General features: G+C 35.5%; 2 protein-coding genes across 2 annotated transcripts in view; one reads left to right on the top strand and one right to left on the bottom strand.

Annotated features, from left to right (window-relative positions):
* LOC144960474 (uncharacterized) overlaps positions 1–19,943 on the bottom strand; it is a 310,958-nt gene that overhangs the window by 253,092 nt on the left and 37,923 nt on the right. The gene's annotated exons all lie outside the window — the stretch shown is intronic.
* LOC144960544 (thioredoxin domain-containing protein-like) lies at positions 975–18,112 on the top strand. The gene is made up of 10 exons (XM_078893742.1): positions 975–1,113; positions 1,836–2,058; positions 3,860–3,940; positions 5,424–5,531; positions 8,307–8,445; positions 9,728–9,781; positions 10,939–11,034; positions 12,943–13,068; positions 14,616–14,652; positions 17,854–18,112. The coding sequence occupies exons 2-10, from the start codon at positions 1,908–1,910 to the stop codon at positions 17,977–17,979; spliced, it is 918 nt and encodes a 305-aa protein (XP_078749868.1). The 5' UTR covers positions 975–1,113; positions 1,836–1,907; the 3' UTR covers positions 17,980–18,112.

Consider the following 19,943-nt stretch of genomic DNA (forward strand, 5'->3'; position numbering starts at 1 on the left):
TGTGTGGGTGTGGGTGTATGTGTGTGTGTGTGTGTGTGTGTGAGAGAGAGAGAGAGAGAGAGAGAGAGAGAGAGAGAGAGAGAGAGAGAGATGTGCAAATTATGCAACCCAAAATTATCTCTGGGTAGTAACTGGATACATTATCTGTTATAGACTTATAAATGTGGGCTCTAAATTTAACAAGAATCTTAAAGTCTAGAAAAGTGTCCCTCCAAAGTAAGAAGTGAATATCTAGAAAATTTTACTCTTAGGGTCCATTTATTAATAACCCAGAAACCAGGATTAATTCCGGTAACAAATATCGTATGGCTCAAAATAGACGACTTTGCATTCTCCACCCCACATTCTTCTTAGTTTTTTTTCCTTTTTACGTGACGAGGTTTCTCATATCTTAGAAGAAACTTTCCTGTTAAAAAAACGTTGAGCTAAATAACAACCAGATGAAATGCGAAGATCGTTAAGTAAATGAAAGCATGAAGCATTTCAATTAATATAGACTAACCTTTAATACTTGTTCTTTGACAACTTTCTTTCTTGCTTCACAAAATCACGAAAAACGAAAGTAAAAGTTGAAGACTTCGTGTCGTCTGCTAACGGAATGTTTTGGTTTTGGCAACGGAAATGTGCGTTACTGCTTTCGCATTTTTGTTTTTTTTATTAAGAGAAGGGAACCATCTTTTTTTTTTTTCTCTCACTTCACCAACATCTTGTCATTTCAAGCAGGCAGCAATATAAAAAAAATCATAAAATGAAATCTAAAATTGAAAAAGGCAATAACATAGACAGTTCAATAAAATGGAACAGCTGTTAAAATATGCTAAGGGAAACGATTCAGTAAAATCAACATGCCGGTAACATTTTTGCAGTCACATCCCTTCCCCATATTCCTCCTACCCTGTTTGTTTTCCTCATTCCTCACACAAGTCAACTTTCGATTTCTTCAATTGCCGGTGTGAATCACTACAACATCTGTTACAAAATCAATTTTGCCCATGTTACTACTACAAAAAGTTTTCATATTAACTCTATCGGATTGAATTGGTACTTGGGGATTTTATGAAGGTCGATTTGCTCTTGTCAGCTTCCTCCATCTGGACCCAGCCGTCAGTCGCTGTGCGTGGCAAGTTTCTAATTTTTAAATTTTAATTATTATTTATAATAATATTTAAACATAATTATTGTAATGTTTTAGTTTTTAAACGAGATATATTTTTCGCTTTTCTGTATTAGTTTATATCTCCAGATATCTAGACGTCTAGTTAAGGTTTGCTGGCTTAGGCTAAGGGGATATAAGAAAGATCACCTAATTAAATCTGAAACTGAAACAACAATTAGAACTAACGCCTACGAAATTGTCACTGTTACCGCCGTTAGATCTAACACTAACAGTCAACAGGCTTGAAATATCAAGACCATAGTTAAACAGAATGTCTTGCTGCTGTTTCTGTGACTTTGTCTTTGTAAAAAAAAAAAACTTTTTTTCAATTTGTTGCTCTTATTTATGGAGCTGGCCTACTTGGAGAATTTAAACTTTTATTGACGTTTATCAATACTCAGCTGTTGAGTTTCTAAGAGATGGTATCGGTTGTCTAAATACTTACGAATAATTTTTCCCTTTATTCATCCCAGGGAGAAATTGGTCTTTAGGGTCTATTTTAAGGAAAGACTGGAATAACCCAGGTGTCAGCCGCAGTGCAGCGCCGCAAATTAAAACTGAAATGCCTATGATTGATTCTTAATCAATTTCAATTGTTTTACTATTCAGGATTATCTTAGACTTAGAACATAGCATTGACTCATTTTCCTTCTATTTTTTGTTTCTTTTATTCCTACAGATCATATTTTGAAACCAGAACCAGGAAGCCCTCATATCGAAACAAAGCAGCCAGTTATCACATCAGTTTAAAATGATTCTGAAGAGTGTCTTACTGGTTGTTTGTTGTATTGCTTCATTGGCGTTTTCATCAGATCGAAGCGAGGATGTGGAGCTTCAAATGGTGACATCTGCGGAATGGGCTGACATAATTCGTCAAAATGGAAAACTCCTTGTCGTATTTTGTAAGTTATTGATTCAAATACTAATACAATAAAAATGAAGTGAGTAGCACGGGGTCGTGGATAGCTCATACGGTAGAGTCACGATCTCCCCAGCCAGGCGGAGTTGTCGTACTAGTAAGGTCACGGGTTTGTCGAGCCCCTATCGCCGCCGCAAAGTTTATATTCTCTGTTGTCTTCTGGCACCTTCCTTCTCACTTCATTTCTTATTATTATCAACATAAGTGCCTGTTCCACTCACTTTTCTGATGCTAATACAGTACTAGCTGGATTCTAGCATGCTCTGCAATACAGCTTGTTGGAACTGGAGGACCGAATCTTATTATAACACTTGAGCTTGGGCTTTTATATAGCGCAATATCCACTAAACGTGCTCAAAGCGCTTTACAAAGGATCCCTGACCAACAGCAATACGTAACATGTAGAATGAGCCATGACGTCTGTTAGGTGATATTCCAGTTTTGTTTTGTTTTTTCCAACAGAGACAGCGCTGTTAACAGTCAGGTACTCATTTTACACCTAAGTACTGTGAGAGAATGTGAGTAAAGAGCCTTTTCCAAGGACTCAACTATGCACCGAGCAAGGCTCGAATCCAGGATCTTCTGATCCAAAAGCGAATGTCATCCCACAAGACCACATATCTGCACATATCTACATACTAAGTCATTACCTCCCATGAGCATCGAATTTCGGCACATTTTTTGGCTTCGACAGAGAATGTGCTTGATTAGTGCAAGTACTGCATCTCATCAAATTACATTTTTGAAAAAAATAATAATTGAGTTTGGTGTTTACTAAATGTACTCAAAGGGTTTTACAAGGGATCAAAAGCCAACAGTAACATTTAGCATGTAAGTGATGAGACACAAAATTGTCTTTGACAGAGACGAGACTGTTGCCAGAAAATAATCTCATTTTACAGTGAGAGGATGTGAGTAAAGAACTCTTTTTTTTTTTTTCAAGGACGCAACTTTTCACTGCCCACGGTAGAATTTGACCCAAGGACCATCTGGTCTAAAGGCTCGTGGCAGACTACAAGACAACAACAGAGTTACACAAGATCACTACACTAATCGGCTCATTATGTATCAAATCATTGTATGAACAGAGGTGGGGGGGGGGGGGGGAGTTCTCTCAGCTTAGTTTAGTTGTTGACCACTCCTTTCCCATGCAAAGGGATTGAGATGGATCCAGGGTGAGTAAGTCAAGATTGTTCTTCACCTTGATCTATTTCGGTCCCTTTGTATGTGAAGCACATGCTCTACCAGCTGAGCTATGCTAATAGGACCCCCCAAATGGTTAAAGTTGACTCTTAATTTGTCAAAATAAAAATCTTAAATCTGAGTCTTTGTAGAGGAAAGAAAAATTAGGGTTAAAATGGAAAGAAATTTAGGTTTTGTCAATATTGACAAAGCTGAACTTATATCTTCTATTTTCATTTATTTTTTCCAGGGGTTAAAACCCCTATAAATAGAATATTTCAAACCAGTTAAGTTCTGTGCATTATTTGATTGGTTTATAAGTCATTATTTTATAGCATGGGTGCCAGTTTTCGGGCTCATGCCGGAATTCCGGCTTCGTGATATCTCGAAGTAAAATACCTCCAGTTTCAGTGTTTTGAGTAAAATAAGTTTGCTGTGTAATCATTTAATAATGGTATAAAAACGGTGATGTAAAGTTTAGGCTGCATTTTCAGTAGGAACATTTTCAGGTTTGGCAAAGTGTTGAGATTTTAGTTTCAGGTTTCAGCACTTCTTCCTGCTGGCACCCATGTTTTATATAGACATTATCCTTGTGTCCTCAGACAAAGAAACTGGCTGTCCTTCGTGTGAGGAGACGATAGAACTTGTAACCACCCTTCACGGGGACCCTGAATTAGATCAAGGTAAGAGTGTAGCAAAAATGGTGGAGGAAAGAGGGTGGGGGGGGGGGGGGAGCTGACTGAATCCTGGGATTGTAAAAAATACAAAGATACAAAGGAAAAGGTGTAACTGGATCGAGTTCCAATAGAGTAGCAAAAATAGTTTCTTGAAGGTTCAAAAAAGTGTGGACAGGGCATCAACTTGTCCACAATTTTTTCAACCCTTTAAAAAACTATACTACAATAATTTTGATATAAAAAGGTAGGGGCGGCCTGAAGCCTGTGATCGTGAAAATACTAACGAAAGAGTAAAAATGGAGAGGCTTCCGAAATTGTTCCATAGGAAGCCTCTCCATTTTAACTCTTTCGTTAATAATTTTGATAGTAGATCGTCGGGTTTGAAAAATATATTTTTCATTATCTAACCCAGAAAAACTGATAGAACAAATAAATTTTTTTTCTCTAGTTTTCCCAAATAACCTTATTAGTATTGGATTTTTTTTTGTGGAAAACGTCACAAAAAAGACCTGGAGGCTCTTCCTCTTACATTTATTGATGAAGATGGCAGAATGAATGCATTAAATAGAATAGATTCAAACTAGATAAATCCTGATTTAACTGACTTTTATGCCTCTTGGCGAAGCATAGGGCCTCAACAGCACTCTTCCATCTTCTTCTGTCCTTTCTCTTGAGCAGAAGTGACAAGTAAGTGGACAAAAGTTAAAATTTGATCAAATAAATGTATGGTATATTGTGAATGTTCAATCGCTGTCTTCGACAAATCCTCAAGTTGAAATGGTTTGACAAAGTGCCAAATGCTGACCTTTGGACAAGAACAAACCAAGAGCAAATGGATGTCCAGGTCAGACGCCGAAAGTGGCGATGGGTTGGCCGTACCCTGCGGAGAGAGCCTTGTAATAAAGCAAAGTAAGCTCTCGAATGGAACCCGCAGGGCAAAAGGAAACGGGGTTATCCAAAACAGACTTGGAGGAGAAGCCTTCAACAAGATTTGTGCGTCTCCAATCTACCTGGAGTGAGGCAAAGGTCCCAAATATCAAAACAGCTCATTTCAGTTAACAGTCTTTTTGTTATGCTGGCGCTGCAGTTTCATTGAATAATCTGTCAGAGCACACGAGAACAGAGTCTGATTTGAAGAGGTTTGAGAGACTCAAACCTTATGACAAAGGTCGCAGCTACTTAGAATTGTTCAAATCTGTATTCTGTTCTCATAGCTGGGTCCTAATATTATAATTTTAAGAAAACTTCAAGACATGTACATTTTTAGTATCTAATAATAATAAAGTATTGTCAGTAAAAATTATTATGTCAGTGAACAGCCTAAAAGGGCTTACTGATTTTAAATCTGATTTTATAAAGCAAATATATACATAAATTTTAAAAACATATTCATGATAGCAGTGAAAGCCAGTAAATAGATAAATAAAGTTGAACTTCTGCTTCAATGTCTTTATTTTTGCCCATGTTTTTTTTTATCCTCTCTCCTCAGATTTACTCTTGGGCAAATCCACAGATTTGACACTTGCAGCAGATCTTGGAATTTATTCCTTCCCTACCATGGTTTATTTAAGGGAGAGTTCTATCGTCATTTATGATGGTTGGTCAATTTTTTATATTTACATATATTATATTGTTCTTGGAAATATTTTCTTCAGCAATCATTTTTTAACCCTTACTTTACCTTGTCCACTTGGTTCCTTGGTGGAAGATAAGGCTCCAACAAATTTCCTCCAGGCATCTATCTCTGTCCTGGGCCAGCCAGCCAGCTCAGCTCATTCCATGTCTTTCCAACTTCTTCCATCTCCTCTTCGACTGTCCTCCTCCAGGTGCCCAATAGTCTGTCTGCCTCTCTTTCTCCATCTCCGGATGGGGACCATCTTAGTGCTGTGTAAGACAGTCTGGACTTTTGCATTTGGAGAATGTGTTTTGTGTTACCCGTTGTCTTTAAAAATTGAGCTTTTTTTATAGCGCAATATCCACTAAACGTGCTCACTCAAAGCGCTTTACAAGAGGTACCTGGCCAACAGCAACACTTAAAATTTAGGACAGGACATAACGCCTGTTAGGCTATATTACAAGTTTTTTCGGACAGAAACAACGCTGTCAATGGCCAGGTACTCATTTTACACCTGAGTGCAGTGAGAAAATGTGAGTAAAGAACCTTTTCCAAGGGCTCAACTATGCTCTGAGTGAGGCTCGAACCCAGGACCTTCCGGTCTGAAAGCGAGTGTCATACCACAAGACCACATAGCCGCACAGAATTTGAAAAAAAAAAGTCTTTGTTACATCTAAAAGAACTTAACTCACTCAACCCTAACACCGACTATATCCGTAGTATACCCAGGGTTACTTTTACCCCATGCCTATTTATTACATTTTTCTGAGACAAATTATAGGCGTAATATCAAAGTTAATGTTTTAATTTTTGCATGTTAATGGTAGTTGAATAAATCTATCTATGTACATGCTCATTTTTAATACATTTTTTTCCAATTTTGAAAAGTAGAAAAAATCTCTAGGATTGAGTGTTAAACCTGATTTGCAAAGAGAGTCTTGCTGATATATAGTAAGCATTTATTGCTTTTTTTGAGTTTGAGTTTTAAAAATTGGGTTTTTGTGTTGAGTGAGGAATGTATTTTGGAAGAAAACATCTGATTATAGTCCATACAAACAAAATAATGTCCATCTAACCAGAACAACTAGACATACAACGGCTATGTGGTCTAGTGGTATGACACTCGGTTTCGGATTGGAAGGTCCTGGGTTCGAGCCTCGCTCGGTGCATAGTTGAGTCCTTGGAGAAGGCTCTCTACTCACATTCCCTCACCGTACTCAGGTGTAAAATGAGTACCAGCGTTGTCTCTGTCCCAAAAATTTGTAATATCGCCTGACAGGCGTCATGTCTCGTCCAACGTGTTATGTGTTGCTGTTGGCCAGGGACACCTTGTAAAGCGCTTTGAGCAAGTTTAGTGGACATTGCGCTATATAAAAGCTCAATATTTACAACTAGACATACAACGAAATTCAAGCATTTATAGAAAATCCCACTAAAAAAAAAGTAGAACATCAATCTTCAAGTTCAAACGTTTTCAAGTATTCATTTGCACCCCGCACCATCAAAGACTGGAATGCTCTTCCCGAATCATGTAAGAAGAACACAACAGATTTAGACACCTTCAAACCTTACATTGTGATCAAATACTTGGGAGGCAATTTTGTTGATTAGCATTGGCGGTAGAACAAGTATTTGTTCTGTTATTTTTATATAAAACGTTTTTCGTCATTAGGTGGTAAGTGGCAAGATACAACAAGAGATGAAGTGAATAGAAAAGTGCCAGAAGACAATAGAGAATAAAAAATTTTCAGCGGTTGATGGGGTTTGAACCCGTGACCTTATTGGCACCACAACTCCGTCTGGCCAGTGAGAGCGTGACTCTACCGTATGAGCTATCCACGAACCCAACAAAAAATTGTATCAAACTCAGGTCATTCATTGCTAGATCCCTCTCTCACCGACTACTGGAGATAGCGGGTCCAACACACACAACCACAGTGAAGTTAGTTGGCCAGCAGTTAAGCTTAATAGCCAATATTCTCAAAACAAACATATAATATAGAAACAATTGAGACATTGAGTATGCTCCGGTATATGGGGTGAATTTTTAATTCAGAAAAGTGAGTGGAGCAGGCACTTATGTTGGTAACAACAAGAGATGAAGTGAATAGAAAAGTGCCAGAAGACAATAGAGAATAAAATTTTTTGGCAGATGGCACTATAACGAGGTTTTTGGTATTTTTATACATAAACTATTCGTTCCAGGCTAAAAGCTGGTAGTATACCATGAGGCGGTATAAAGAGGTTTGTGTGTAGATATATTAGAAAAACAAAACCACAGTTATTACTATTGTTAATATTATTATTATTGTTATTATTATTAGTGTTATTATTATTATTATTATTATTATTATTATTATTATTATTATTATTATTATTATTATTATTATATTATTATTATTATTAGTATTAGTATTCTTATTTTCATTACTATTATTATTATATTATTATTATTATTATTATTATTATTATTATTATTATTATTATTATTATTATTATTATTATTTATTATTATTATTATTATTATTATTATTATTATTATTATTATTATTATTATTATTTATTATTATTATTATTTTTTTTTTTTATTATTTATTATTATGATTATTATTATTATTATTTTTGTTCTAGAAACCAGTCTTAAGACATATATGGTCTTTGGAGGTGATTAACGTCAGTGAAATTTGTCTCCTCTTGGCTCTTTCTTCCTCTTTAAATCCCTTGTCTTCAATAATGTCCATCCATACCTTCTGACAGGTAAACCCACGGTAGAAGGCATTTTTGAATGGTTAGAGTTGTCAAGGTCAAAGGTCACACAACATCTCCACGACGACTCATTCGAGCACCTTACCCAAGCGTCTACTGGAGCGACCACTGGTGACTGGCTCGTAGCTTTGTAAGTCCAGGCTTCAATAGACGCGGCCATAGCACAGTTGAAGTGAGAGATAAAATGTTTTGAGAAGCGCCAAATAATAGTAATAGTAATAGAGAAACAAAAGCAGCAGTGAGAGGTCAAATAACAAATTCACCACTATTATATGTTTTGACGGTGCCATTGTCTTGCTTTGAAAACTTTCTTTTCACTTTGTACTGATCTCTCAATATTATTATAATATATATATATATATATATATATATATATATATATATATATATATATATATATTTATGAGTGTTGGTGGGTACTTGTAGGTCCAAAAGTGCTCGATAATGGTGGTTAGAGCTAATATATATATAATATATATATACATTTGTGACCCACCGTATCGAAGCAGTATTATGTCGGGATCTTCTCGGTAAGGGAAATTGAATTTATAGCCACAAATATCCAACTTGGGTTTAATTCCTGTACGTTATGCTGGAGTATAAAGACTATTTCTTGCATTGTAAAAACTTCTAAGCTCCAATTTCTCATCATTCTATCTCTAAATTCACTTTTTGGGGTCTGAATCATCCAGACATAATACCGTTTTGAGACTTAGGGTCACATATATATATATAAGTTCACTCATTTATTTTTTTGCCGAAACAATTGTTTCTATGTCTTCCATTAAGTCAGTCTGACTGACGAACTTATTTATTTTTATATGCTTTAACCAACATTATCGAGCACTCTCGTACCTAAAAGTACCCACCAACACTCATAAATACATATATATACATATATTGATATACAAGCATCTAATTATAGATCAAGTATTATAATCAACATTTGTGTATTTTGATATTTATTTGCAAGGCACCCACCACAGGGCTTAGAAATTAGTCAACGAAAACGCTGAAAATTATGACAACATATACCTGATTAAGTCGTTAAGATGTGTCGATACCTTCTGGGTATGAAGCAAAGACCGTTCTGCTGAGCTACGCTGCCCCTACAAAGTACAATGATAAGCTAAGTCTGTGAAAATGAAGATGAGCAATATTTAGAAGTATTGTATTCTCACATCAGACCCTACTTTCCAATTGAAATTGATCCTTTTGTCTAGAATGCATGGCCGATACTGCCATTGTTTTTAAAAACACAGTATATGCAATGTTAACCAAATAGCACATACTGTGTTCTTTAATAAAACGGCAGCATACCTACTAAGCTGTTTGGAACCTATCCTATATTTATGGAAATAAAATGAATGGTTGGATAAATGATAAAAGACGTCATTGTTTTCGTTCTGCAGTTATCAAGAGAAATGCAAGAACATCTTGCCAATCATGGAGTCTATCGGTGTAAGGTGAGTCTACAAGAAATTACTGGGCGGGGTCTTCTGATTTCCCATGGTGGGCAGGGAGGTACATACTGTGTCTTCTTCCCCCCTATATCTGTTTTCCAACTTGCTTTCTGTCTTTGTCTTGGAATGAGATTACTTGGTTTTGTCCTGGCTCTGTCTGGATACCCTGGCTGGGAGGAAAACAGTCAAATGTATAGTTAGTTTTGGAGATAATATTTTTTTCCTTGTAAATCATTTCTCTGTTATGCACTGTTTTATTTTTCCTTTTACATATGTATGATTCGTAAACAATTGAGTGTGTTCCTCTTAGTGGTTGTGTCTGGATGAGACATTTAGTGATCTCAAAACTAAGTACACTGATAGTGTGCTCTTGGAATCTACGTCTGTTCCCTATTTGAACCAATTCCCCTTTGTCTTGCTTGTATTTGGGAAGTTTTAATTGTAATTCCAGAACTTTTTACTGTCCCATTTTCTTCCTTTTTACTGGCGCTGATATGACCTAAATGCGTTGCAATCACTGTAAAACCCTTAAAAACAAACAAACAAACCAACCTGTTGTAGTAAAGATAAAGATTTATTTTTAAAATTGTGAAAAAGAAAGAATCTAGATGGAGGAAAGAAATGAGAAAAATACAGTCACAAGAGTAAAAATAAAATACTATCTTTTAAATATACACACACAAGTTAGGACTAAAGGCCAGAGATAAGCCTATCTCAATTTATCAGATTAATATATAAAGTGTTGCTATTGGTTCTTGGTTGTATATTTTTAACATTTTTGTGCATTTGCATATATTATATATATATACATTTTCGCCATATATTCTCAAATTTGTGTTTATACATTTTATACATGCCGCGTCTGTAAACGAATTTCCATTTTTATGGATGAATAAGATTATATATAATTATTATTATTATTATTATTATTTATTATTATTATTATTTATTATTATTATTATTATTATTATTTAATTATTATTATTATTATTATTATTATTAAATTTATTTTTATATATTATTATATATTATTATTATTATTATTATTATTATTATTATTATTATTATTATTATTATTATTATTATTATTATTATTATTATTATTATTATTATTATCCGTTGACAATGCTGTTGTAAATAATTTTCATTACTTTTCCCAGAATTCGCCAGAAGACAAATGTGGCCGTTGTAGATTACTCCAGTAACAAGGTCTTGGCTGATCGATTTTCTATCAAGAAATGCCCAGAAATAATATTGTGAGTGTGAACAAAGTGGTACTAGAAGCCGATGACTGTAAAGACTACTGAACAAAAATGAATATTAAAAAAAAAAAAAAAAAAATACCAAATACGGAACGTTTCGGGTTAAAAAATCTAGACAGACGTCAGAGAAATATTTCTCTCTGTCGTCTGTCCAGATTTTAAGGGATATTTAATGTTTTTATTGTTTTTGTTGTTGGCTGAAGAAGGGTTTTGAGCCCGAAACATTCAGTGTTTGGTATTTTTGCTCTTTTTCAAAGCTGTTGTATTGATTTTCGTTCATGCTTTGCGAGTATGACCCATTGTTCTTTGTGCATGATGGATAGGTAATGTTATGCTCTCTCTATAAAGCATAACGAATAGAAATCTAAAAAAGATGTTGTTATGAGGCATTGCCATGCCCCCCAAAAAATCAACTTGCCTCGATTAACTCACTCAATCCTAGAGATTTTGCTACTTTCCAAATTTGGAAAAAATATGTACATGAGCATGTACATAGATAGTTTTATTCAACTATCATTAACATGCAAAAATTAAGAACATTAACTTTGATATTACGCCTAAAATTTGTCTCAGAAAAGTGTAATAAATAGGCATGGGGTATAAGTAACACGGGTAAACTACGGATATAGTCGGTGTTAGGGTTGAGTGAGTTAAGGATTGGTCCTCAGACCTCTTGATTACTGGTAAGGGGTGCTACCATTACTCTGGCATCGCGGAAAATTGCCATTTGAAATCCCAAATTTTGCCACACACAAAAAAGACAGTTTTGCCACAAAAACAGAAAATTTTGCCACATTTTGCCATAGAATTTGCCAAATTTTGCAAATTTAGTTAACTATAGGGAATTAGATTAGCGGAAGAGTAGCGTCCCTTGATTGGACGTCACCCATAGTCTGTGACGTCACCGGCGGAAAAGTTATTAGAGAGAGAACGTCATTTTGGTTGTGCGCATGCGTGTCTTGTCCTCGCTTCCGGTGAAAGCGGCTTGAGACACTTCATAACCAAATTGACGTTCTCTCTGTAAGGTGACGTCGAATCAAGGGATGCTACTCTTCCGCTAATCTCATTCCCTATTCGTATTCAGATTCAGACAACTTTATTCATTCCCGGATGCCAATTGAATATTACATTGGTCTAAAGATGGAAACAAAACGTCTCTCAGATGCAAATCAGAAAGAAAAATGATTAAAGACATTAACCATATATCAAAACAAGAGACCGAAGCCTGCAAAGAGAAGCATCAAATTTCCATTACACTGACATCGCGGAAAATTGCCATTGAAAACCCAAATTTTAACCACCGAGGTTCAAAAATATCTAGTGCAAAATAGAGAATTTTCATGAAAAATTGTAAACTTTGCAGTAAATAGCGGAAAAGTGTGAATTTTGCGGTCATTGGAAAAAGCTCTTTACTCACATTCTCTATGTCCGAAAAAATTGTAATGTCGCCTAACAGACGTCATGTCCCGTCTTACATGTAAAGTATTACTGTTGGCCAGGGACCCTTTGTAAACACTTTGAGCACGTTCAGTGGATGTCGCGCTATATAAAAGCTCATTTAAATACGGTCTTTCCTATGCTGCTCTTCTAGTGATAGATAATTGGCCTCATTTGGGTTGAAAATTATTTAAATGTGACCCTCCGTCTCAAAACGGTATTATGTCGGGATGATTCAGACCCCAAAAAGTGGATTTAGAGATAAAATGATGAAAAATTGGACTTTAGAAGATTTTGCAAAGCAAGAAATAGTCTTTATACTCTACCATAATGTACAGAAATTAAACCCAGTTGGATATTTGTGGCTATGAATTCAATTTCCCTTACCGAGTGGATCGCGACATAATACCACTTCGATACGGTGGGTCACAAATACTGCTGAACCTTTTTTTTTTCTTTCAAAAGATTCAAACAAGGCAAGATGTACAGATACGAGATTCCCAGAATAGACCAGGCGTCTCTGAAGTCGTTTGTGGATGTCTGGCACAAGAATTCCAAAGCAGAAACCGTCTTACCACCAAAGTCCAAATTGTAAGAAATGATTTTGTTGTCTTGATTTGGGAAGAGGTCGCCCTGATATCACAGTTGGTAGGGCATAGAACTTCACACGCATCCGCATAGGGGACTGAGATTGATCCCGGGCGCAGTTGATATTTTCTCAGACCCCCCCCTGTCCTGCCAAAAGTGATTGGGTAGTTGGGTCAATCTAGTGGAAAAGTCTTTACAATAGACTAGCATCCTATCAAAAGGGTAGTATGCAATTGCTATTTTCCGTTTCACGTCATAGAAACCGGGGTAATCTCCGGCTCCATGAGCCAGATGGCTCTGTAGGACTACTTTCTTTTCTTTCTTGATTTGGGAGGAGGTCCTGATATCTGAGTTGGTAGGGCATAGCACTCGCTTCATACATGGAAAAGTGGAAAACGGTAGTGAAAATACTAACGAAAGAGTGAAAATGGAGAGGCTTCGTACGGGAACGATACAGACAATGGACGTTTTGGGTACAAACCCTTCATCTGCACAATAATACACAAATTAACGTGGAAAACAAATAACATAAAATGCAAAATAACTTGTATCGTCTGTACTCAACAGTGGTTGCATACTGCAATCCTAAATCCAACCTTCTTGACGGCTCTGTATTTCAGGGACATAACTCTAGCACATCTTTCCGTCCTCCAAGGACTGAATTAAAAACCTGTATAGTGTATACCAGAATTCGGCAATGATTAACTTATGTAGTAGTAGTAGTAGTAGTAGTAGTAGTAGTAGTGGTAGTAGTAGTAGTGTAGTAGTAGTAGTAGTAGTGGTAGTAGTAGTAGTAGTAGTAGTAGTAGTAGTAGTAGTCGTAGTTAGTAGTAGTAGTAGTAGTAGTAGTAGTAGTAGCAGTAGCAGTAGCAGCAGCAGCAGCAGCAGTAGTAGTAGTAGTAGTAGGAGGAGGAGGAGGAGGAGTAGTAGTAGTAGTAGCTGCTGTTGTTGTTGTAGTAATAATAATAATAATAATAATAATAATACTTTATTGCATCCCAAAAAGGAAATTTTTTGTACAGACGTGTTATAATTTACACAATAAGATAAAAATACAATGGAAATAGGATGTATATATAAAAAAAGGAGCAGCTCTATAACCAGAGCTGCGCTTTATAATATGAATAATATCAACATTGTAAAATAGTTAAAACTCTCACTATAAATTGAAAATTGAAAAGATTGCAAAACAAATAAATTAATAAATTAATATTTATATTTAAAAAAGTAAAAATGAGAAATAATTATATAAAATGATTATTGCTTGTTGTTATAAAGCCTAATACTGGACAGCATAAAGATTTTCGGTGTCTCTCTGTTTTCGTTGAAATAGAGAAAGGGCGACCACTTCTTTCTGACATAATAATTGATGGTCTTAATGGATGATACTGGTCATTTAATATTTTAGTTATTTTATTTATACAAAATTTCTCGTAGTAGTACTAGTAGTGATAGTAGTTGTAGTTGTCAGAGTAGTTTTTGTTACTGTAGTTGTAGTATTCAAGTGAACAATAGAGATTAAATATTTTGTGTTTATTTGATTGTTTCAGCGACCACTTGACTGAGTCCATAGCTATTTTGTTAAAGGTAAGATAATATGTGACCCACCGTATCGAAGCGGTATTATGTCGGGATCCACTCGGTAAGGGAAATTGAATTCATAGCCACAAATATCCAACTTGGGTTTAATTTCTGTACGTTCTGGTGGAGTATAAAGACTAATTTCTTGCATTGCAAAAACTTCTAAGGTCCAATTTCTCATCAATCTATCTCTAAATTCACTTTTTGAGGTCTGGATCATCCCCGACATAATACCGTTTTGAGACGGAGGGTCACATATGTTAATTTTGTAATACAACTTGTGTTTCTCTACTCTCCTCCGACTGACAGATGTATCCATTGCATATCACAATGGACATAGGGAGTGGTGTCTATTATAGAGTGTGCAAACATCCAATTTGGCCTATGTATTTTTATACTGAGTAAACCTTATCCCTTGTAGTAGTAGTATCGTTGGGCTACACTTCTATGTTCAAGGTATCAATCCAGGTTCGGAAGTCATCATCACATTTGTTGATGGTTTCAAATCCCCCTTCCAGTTTTGTCTCTGGGCAATCTAGTACGAGGTGGTTTGCATCTGAAAGATAAAGGATTTTTAGAAGGAATAATATGTTTTTTAAAAGCTTTTTTTGCCATTAGATAGGTCTAGATTATTTATTTATGTATCGTCCATTATGTACCTTGTATACATCACACTAGCTTTCTACTTATACATAAAGATAATGCCACAATGCAGTTTTTGTATGAGTCACGGAATTATTTACATTGTGACTTACAATTAAAAATCACATAGTGGTACTATTGTTTTTACGTATATTGAGAATGATCATGTCATTGATACATGATATGTGATATGTATGATCTGCTAAAACTCTCAATATATAGGGAAATAACCTCCAAAAGCAATGCAGTTCAAATAGGTAGTGTGTAATGATGACACAGTATATATATATAACTTAACAATGGCTACGGTTAGACACTGACTGAAAGAAGACAGATGTACAGTCAAAAGTGTTGTAGAATGCAGTTTGTATTTGACAGTTTTGTTTCAAGATACATGTATTTTAACCCTCTCCTTACCACCTATTGGAAAGTCTTCACATTTGTTACAATTACGATACAACCGTCACTTTTCTTATCCAGATTTCATTTCATTTTGCTAAAGCTGTAAAAACTTGACATTCTGTAGCAGAGTTCATATTGTCGAATAATATTATTAGGTATAGAATGTGCTCGTTGCTTTTCTGTTTGAGTAAGAAATGTCTGTTTTTGTGTTGGGTGTGTGTGAAGTTTTGGGGGAAAATGTTGAAAATGGCTGGTAAGGAGAGGGTTCAACAAATACAAACTTGGGGCCTGGCTGACTTTGTCATTGTATTTATAATAGCTCAGTGATTTTAGTAAACTTTTTGAAAACAATCCTATTCAGACAGGCTTTTGCTTAGTAATATTATTTGTGTTTTGTGTTACCCGTTGTCTTTAAAAATTGAGCTTTCATATCCATTAAACGTGCTCACTCAAAACGCTTTACAAGAGGTCCGTACCCAACAGCAACACTTAACATTAGACCTGTAAATTCTCAGTCAATTAACTGAAATCAGTCAATTCGTCAAATTCAAATATTTAAAAAAAAAAGAAAGAAAGAAAGAATTCATTAATAGTGGTCGAATGACTGTAAAGTAATAAGGAATGTTCCACAGCGCTACGCATAGCTCAAGGGTCGTTTATATTTACGATGGATATATTGCCAAGAGTAAGCGACGCTTCTTAGAATTGCCGTGTCTGAATACATCCCAGTGTATTTTCACACAGCCTTTGTGAAATTATCTTTTCACTTTCCAAACCTGTCCTGATCCCAATGGTAGCCAATTTTTTAACTGAGCCGCTGAGCGATAAATTTCACTGTTTCGTCTAAGCCAAAATTGACCACATTTACTTGGTAGAACCTAAAAGTATGAAAAAGTTTAATGCGAAAGCCGGAAGTGCGTTATGAAGACACCTTCAAATCAAAAGTTATATGATTGCTCCAAGCACATCTCGATTGCCTCACGTTGTAAACAAACTGGTTGACCGTCTCTTCACTGATTGGGTACCTAATTATAAGAAACAATTGTAAGTAGCCTAATTAATTCCCACATAAATTAGTTTTCTGCCATTGTTTTGCTCAAGTGAGCTTACTGTTTACTATTCATCTCGATTCTTTGGATTTTTCTGATACAAAGAGTTTCAGTGAGGTTCAGTTTCAGTCTCAGTCAATTTTTATAGAGCTCATTTACAGGTCTATAACATGTAGGACAGGACATGACGCCTGTTAGGCGATATTATCATTTATTTCGGACTCTGTTAACTCTGTTAACGGCCAGGTGGTCATTTTTACACCTGAATACGGTGAGAGAATGTGAGTAAAGAGCCTTTTCCAAGGGCTGAACTATGCGCCGAGCGAGGCTCGAACTCTGGACCTTCCGATCCGAAAGCGAGTGTCATACCACTAGACCACATAGTCGTTCAATTGTCTTTGTATGTGTGGTGCCTTTGAGCAATTTGTGGAATCTGGGCACTGTATAAATTAATTATTATATTCTATTACATTACATTACCGTAGGGGCAGCGTGGCTCAGCAGTACAGTCTTTGCTTTGTACCCTGGAAGGTACTGAGTTCAATCACCCGCCGCCGCTGCGCTGTGTGGCCTTGAGCAAGTCACCTTGTCCTAGCTCAATTTTGCAGTGCTGTACTGCGGTTGATGTCCGGAGTTATTCCAGTCTTCCCTTGGATTAGACCCTAGAAACAAATTTCTTTCCTCTATGAGATGAATAGGTGGAATTTAATTTTGATTACATTATATATATATATATATATATATATATATATATATATATATATATATATATATATAATATATATATATATATATATATATATATATATATATATATATATTTCTATATATTTATATATTTTTATATATATAAAATATAAATTGTCACTCACATTATATGGCCAAGACGTTCGTTTCTGTGGCTTTTGTCCACGTCTTCAGTCGGCATATTTATATTAGCTCTAACCATCATTATCGAGCATTTTCGTACCTACAAGTACCCACCAACACTCATAAATATATATATATTATATATATATATATATATATATATATATATATATATATATATATATTATATATTTTTTTTTTTTTTTTTTTTTTTTTTTTACTTTTTTTTTTTCCTTCCTCACAGAGTCAATTGCAGGGAAAGAATCGGTCTCTCGTCATCGGTGGTTTGAGTGCTGTCATCGGCTTTTTTGGGATCGTCGTCATTTTTTGTTGTTGTCGTTCATCAGGTGGAAAGCACAAAATGGAATAGAAATACCGTGTTTATTTTAACGGGATGAATTTTCTTAATTGATTATTTTTTTTATATTAAGGAGGATTATAGATTTATATGTGCTTTACCTTAAATGTGTTGAAATGATAATTTACACACTGATGGATATACATTTCAGACTTGAACTCTTCTTCAGCTTAAGCTACAGGTGCCTAAATGAGCCAGTAAAATTGAGATAAAAATAAAGTGAGTAGATGGGACTCTTATTATATAAGGGAACAACACAAAATAAACGACGTTTCGGCCCTTGGCCTTCGTCAGGAGACAAAAAAACACATATGTATTTTTTTTTTTTTAATTATATACTGTCACTTTGCTGAAGAAGAGTTTTAACCTAAAAATGTCCATCTTTCTTTAATGTTTTTGTTGAAATTGTTCTATTTATAACAATTTATTTTACCAGAGACAGTGGTGTTTATTTACTTCTGAGCTTCTGTTTTTTGTTTGTTTGTTTTTTAAATTTTGGTTATATATTATATTTCCGTGCCATTTAGTTTTGAAAATATTTAATCATAGGGAATGAAATTAGCGGAAGAGTAGCGTCCCTTGATTGGACGTCACCTTAGAGAGAGAACGCCAAAATTAAATGGTTTTGCGCATGCATCTCTCTCATCCTCGCTTTCGGTGAAGTGTCTCATGCCGCTTTCACCGGAAGCGAGGACGAGAGACGCATGCGCACAACCAACATAACTCTTCCGCCGGTGACGTCCAATCAAGGGACGCTACTCTTCCGCTAATCTCATTCCCTATTGATGATTTCTACTGGGATTCTTTAGTTTCCAACCCTGGTACTTCTCCCCATTTATTGTTACCTTTGATTACCACTCTATACAAGTCTTTTGTCATTTGTTGCCTCCTGGTTCAAAGTGGTTTTATGTCGGGATGAACTGTGTGTGCTTGAATTAGAAGTTATAGACACAAATATTTTTAAAAATGTTTTTAAATAATTGATCTTTTATATAGTGTAATATCCACTAAACGTGCTCAAAGCGTTTTACAATATGTAAGTAAAAAAAAAAGTATTCCATCAGAGCTATTTGGTCTATGGGACTGGAGTTAATTCCAGTTTCTATAGCATGAAATGGACTGTAGCAATTACTTGCTCTCCTTTGGATAGGGCACTAAGTCTATTGCAAAGTGTTTTTCACCAGATCTAAGAGATCCAGCCACCCATTCACTGCAGGGGGGTGAGGAAAAAAATCTTGACTGCGTGTGGGATGGATCTCGCATCTCTTTGCGTGTGAAGTAAGTACTCTACCAACTGAGCTATCGGGAACCCCCCCCCCCCCCCCCCCCCCCCTACAAATATGAAACTTAAGGTTCAATTCTGATTCACTTCATTATGGTGAAAAATAGATACTATATCTTGCATGGATAAAAACTCCCAAGTTGGTAATTCTCATTATTTTATTTCTAAATTCCCTTTCGGGGGGGTCCTGTTCATCCTGACCTAATACCGTTTTGAGGTGGTGAGTCATATTTTATTTTTTTTATTTTTTTTTCGTGTGGTGTGCGTCAACAATTTTTAATGTGTTTCAATTTCTTGGATAGAAGCAGGCTAGTCAATTTTGATGTGTTCAGCATAAATCAGCAAAGAGTCCGGTTTTTTTTTTTTTGTGGGGTATTTTTTTTTTTCTGACTCATGTGCCCACCCAGCAGTGATTTAGGAGCTTCGTCTGCAAGTCATCGTTCTTTTTGCGGCGTTTGTGTGTGTGTGTTGAACCTTTGACCTCAAGAAGTCGGGGAGAGACGTTTCTAACTAGACTAAGGTTTGAAGCGACTTTTTTTTTTTGGTTTTTGGAGTCGTGGATACCTAGCTCATACGATATTTTTCGTTCGTTTCATGTGTTTCTTTTCTATTTTCTTTTTTTCTTTTAAAGATAATCTTTTTTTTTTTTTTTTTGGATTGGGGGAAACATTTTTTACTTTTCTTCTATGTTTTG

Source organism: Berghia stephanieae, chromosome 15, assembly GCF_034508935.2.
Source record: "Berghia stephanieae isolate SIO BIC M18660-M18661 chromosome 15, UCSD_Bste_1.3, whole genome shotgun sequence".
Classification (NCBI taxonomy): domain Eukaryota; kingdom Metazoa; phylum Mollusca; class Gastropoda; order Nudibranchia; family Aeolidiidae; genus Berghia; species Berghia stephanieae.

Coding starts and splice junctions, on each gene's coding strand:
- LOC144960544 (XM_078893742.1), top strand. CDS start 1,908: ATGATTCTGAAGAGTGTCTTACTGGTTGTTTGTTGTATTGCTTCATTG. Junction 2,059..3,859: donor AAAACTCCTTGTCGTATTTT/GTAAGTTATTGA, acceptor TTGTGTCCTCAG/ACAAAGAAACTGGCTGTCCT. Junction 14,653..17,853: donor CCATAGCTATTTTGTTAAAG/GTAAGATAATAT, acceptor CCTTCCTCACAG/AGTCAATTGCAGGGAAAGAA.